Genomic DNA, 4,061 nt, shown 5'->3' on the forward strand with positions numbered 1-4,061 from the left:
GTTGTTAAAGGAAGCAGTGAGCGCGCTCTAGGACTTTTACATGCAATACAACTCGACCTTACTGTATAAACATAATCGTCCTATACCGCACTAGACGTATTTTGTTACCAGATACCGATAAATCTTAATTGTTAATAACTATTTTACACATCAATGGCAGGCGACAATTTGAAGCAGGCGCCATGACAACCGGCGGACCCGGATGCTGCCACCCCGAAAAATTGCGTAGTTGATCACAAATTATTTTGGGGGGCATGGTTAGCAGACCGAGGGCTAATCAGCAAAAGTTAAATATTATATTTATAGCTAAATGCTATTTAAGCCGAAACGAACTATTCATTTGTTAGGGCAACTTTATCATCCATATTATTACTGAAAACTAATATGTCCGTTATCATAATATATTAAGCAATCCTTTTGCTTTTAAATTAATTAATAAGAAACCCACTGAACGTCTGGTAGCCCCTTGGCTGGAAAGTGTTTTGCGGGCAACTTATATCAGTATCGTGCGCTTTGAGTGCTGCTCAACCGTCGTTGTAATCAAACGTGATAGTGCGTGTAGTTTTAAAACCATTTTTTAAATAATATTCTAATGTCATTGAACTATGCAACAACGTTTTTATGGAGGGCGAGAGCGTAATTATAACCTAAATTAGCTGAAAATAACCCTAGAACCTAGAGTAAACTCTCCCTTTAAATTAGTCTACTAACTCATTTTCATCTATAATAATAACCGTAGATCTGTTACATCGAATAGTTCCCGACCGCGAAAATAACAACACGCGAATAATTCATACCGAATAATAGCGAATAATTCATAATTGACCGACGGCGAAATTAACCACCCGCGAAATTGTCCGTCAAGTCTGAATTCGCAAAAATGCATGTACGCGAACAATATGGCGTATAGGGCCTACAGTAATCTCGAAGTTGAACTTAATCCAATTTATAAAAATGAAAATAACTTGTCATCACGATAACGCTATACTCATGGCATGCATTCATTTTGCCATCCATGAAGTAGCTTGTTTAACAGAAGAGTTATTGCATGTTTATTAAATTTATAACGAAATAGTTGTTTCTTGCACATAGATTGCGACTAGCTCTAGTACTATAGCCCGCGGATCGCTGCCGCAGGCAGCAATCCGCGGGCTATAGTACTAGAGCTAGATTGCGACATGCACATTTAAAGCCTGTTCTTTATAACAACTCTAAATGGTTTGATGTCCATTCCGCTTGCAGAAATCTTCGGTTCCACGTCAGTAACTTCCCCTGGTGGTTCATTCCAGCTGTATCGCTGTAGGAAACATGCGAAGAGCACAAACAGATCTATCTTAGCAATGGACTCTCCAACGCAAACACGTCTCCCGGCAGAGAACGGGAGGAAGCTAGGCATCTTGGGCCTGATGGAGCCATGCTCGTCAAGAAACCGTGTTGGATCAAACCTCTCAGGTTCAGTCCAGTATGCTGGATCGTGATGGAGTCCGTACAGGTTGAACATCACCATCGTGTCTTTTGGGACGTCATAACCACCTATATGTGCATGATAATTGTAATTGACGAATTATATAATTGTAACTGACGAATTCTAACACCTTCATCGATGCTAGCTACTTTGGTAGTCCACAAAATATGCGTGACTCCAAAAGAAATACGCCACTTACAAAAGATTAAACCACGTTTTGATTATTAATGTTTCCGCAATTCACGTATTATATAGGTTGTCACAGTAGCGACAAAATTTGACAACACTGCCAACGTTATTTCGTGAAAAGGAAATTAAAAACGGCAAAACGTGCAAACGGCTAACTTATTTACAAAATAGCTGCATAACGTGTTTATCATCTATCAGATAGCTTGGGCTGACAGAAATGCAACCATTTACACCGGTTACCTTAGTAATTATATAGAATAAATTGCTTACCAACTGTCGTATCTATGGTCGCGCAGTGAGGTAGGGCAATGGGGGCAGGTAGTCGATGTCGCATGACCTCATGCAGGATGGCGTCGCAGTATGGCAGATTTTGTTTGTCGTGAAAGTTAACTAGACGATCTTGACCTACAAGTATAGCATCAGCGTTCAATGACCTGATAAATGCTTATCGCACGATTTTAAAATGCATTGCTCACATCTTAATCACAAAAAGTAATCTAAAATAATACCTTAGGCTATCAATAAAAATGATCGCTCATGTCTATAAATTGATATTTGTCTTCTCCGATATAAAATCATCATCAATAGAGTTCAAACTAGACATACCAATGACATTGTCGATTTCCTCTTGCCCCTTTTTCTGAATCTCTGTGTAGGCCATCATGAACTTTATGGTCCACAGTAATGTCATTGATGTTGTATCCGTCCCAGCTTAGTGATGAAACGTATAAAATTAATGTAGTCACCGAATTTCATCGCGACAAAACAAATCTAGTATGTAAAATATGTATTTACGGTAAAATTCCATAATTGGAAGCAATAATGTAATTTTTAGTATGGAATCTCGGTTTTATGTGATTTATGATTAATATCGATAGCTCATTTACATTTGGTTTACCAAATGACAGGTTAATTAAGACCCGAATCAAGGAAATCTAACGGGGTTCAGTATTTTTTCATGTTTATTTTAAGGTACTGTTACGCTTGGTTTCTTTTAGAAATACATATAATTAATGCAAGTTTTCATTGTTGTTTGCCATTTAATTAGAATAAGGAAGTGATGAGTATAGGTGAATTAATAACCAGATTATTGTTCTGTAAAATGAGATGTAGACCATTAGAGTATACTCGGGTTTTCGTAAAGTAGGTTCGTGTTACTCTTACGTACCTCCAAATATGTCCAGTAATGTCTGCACAATATGGGTTTCAGTAAGGATATCACGTTCTTCGTCCGGCATATCCTGGTGCGCAAGAATTAGGTCATCACACAGGTCTCGAATGTCATCTAAGAAAATTAAGAAATTCATTAGACATGAGTGATTCCACACGAATACCGCCTGTGAGCGCACCTATTTATATATAATAGACACTGAATCGTGATTTACTGGCATCACTAGAAATGTTTCTGCGCTTTATTCTGAACGTAGCAAACATCCGAATAGCTTACTGCGTGTGAACGTGATATGTTTGTGATGCTGATACTCTCCCCGTCATCTCTAATAGAAATGTTCCTGCGCTTGATTGCAAACATAGCAAATGTCCAGACAGCTTACTGCGTGTGAACGTGTCTTTGTGATGCTGATATTCTTCCCGCCCTCGCTTTATAAGCTCATCACACAGTTCCATAAAGCGTTTCTGTGAGGTGGTCCGCGGGAAGTATTTCAGAGCGCTGATATAGTCTGGTGCAAAGCCACCGCCTACAATGTCGTTCAGTTCATTCGCGGACGATATCATCTTAGTAAAATCGGGATCATCTATAGAGAAACTGTGAACAAAATTGCGAATTAAATAAACTACAGCTGATCTCTGTGGGCTAAATTTAATAATACCCAAAAATTTTCTTAGGTGAGGCAATAACATAGGTAACTAGATAGAGGGCACTCACGGAGAGTGCATATCTCCGCCAGCATGTAACATGTATGTATTACGACCTGGCTCGCCGCACGCTGCTGGCTGCTGCTGACTGACTCGCCTGCTGCTGACTCGCCGCTCGTTAGTGGCGGCTGCTGACTCGCCGCTCGCTGGTGGTTGCTGCTGACTTACTCGCCTGCTGCTGACTCGCCGCTCACTGACTCGACGCGCTATCGATCGCGCCGCCCGCTCGCTGACTCAACGCGCTATCAATCGCGCCGCGCGGACTGGCTACACACACACACACACACACACACGAACACACACACGAACACACACACGAACACACACACACGAGACCGATTACATGACCTCCGTTGCGGAGGTAACAACATTCATAAAAATATCATGGATATTAATAGAACACACACACACACACACACACACACACACGCGCGCGCGCACACGCATACGCACACGCACACACGCACACGCACGCACACGCACCCACACGCACGCCCGCACGCACGCACGCACGCGCCCACACACACACACA

General features: G+C 41.3%; 1 protein-coding gene across 2 annotated transcripts in view; it reads right to left on the bottom strand.

The window, feature by feature from the left end:
* Positions 1-1,183: 1,183 nt before the first annotated feature.
* Positions 1,184-4,061, bottom strand: part of LOC106808964 (steroid 17-alpha-hydroxylase/17,20 lyase-like) — a 34,169-nt gene continuing 31,291 nt past the window's right edge. For both annotated transcript variants that reach the window (XM_014811902.1, XM_014811903.1), the window contains exons 6-10: positions 3,208-3,419; positions 2,823-2,939; positions 2,261-2,365; positions 1,925-2,059; positions 1,184-1,533 (exon numbers count right to left, since the gene is read on the bottom strand). In XM_014811902.1, the coding sequence (XP_014667388.1) occupies positions 1,187-1,533; positions 1,925-2,059; positions 2,261-2,365; positions 2,823-2,939; positions 3,208-3,419 (916 nt within the window). In that variant the 3' untranslated portion in view covers positions 1,184-1,186. The remainder of the gene's footprint in view (positions 1,534-1,924; positions 2,060-2,260; positions 2,366-2,822; positions 2,940-3,207; positions 3,420-4,061) is intronic.

This window comes from Priapulus caudatus, unplaced genomic scaffold (genome assembly GCF_000485595.1).
Source record: "Priapulus caudatus unplaced genomic scaffold, Priapulus_caudatus-5.0.1 Scaffold318, whole genome shotgun sequence".
Taxonomy (NCBI): Eukaryota; Metazoa; Priapulida; class Priapulimorpha; order Priapulimorphida; family Priapulidae; genus Priapulus; species Priapulus caudatus.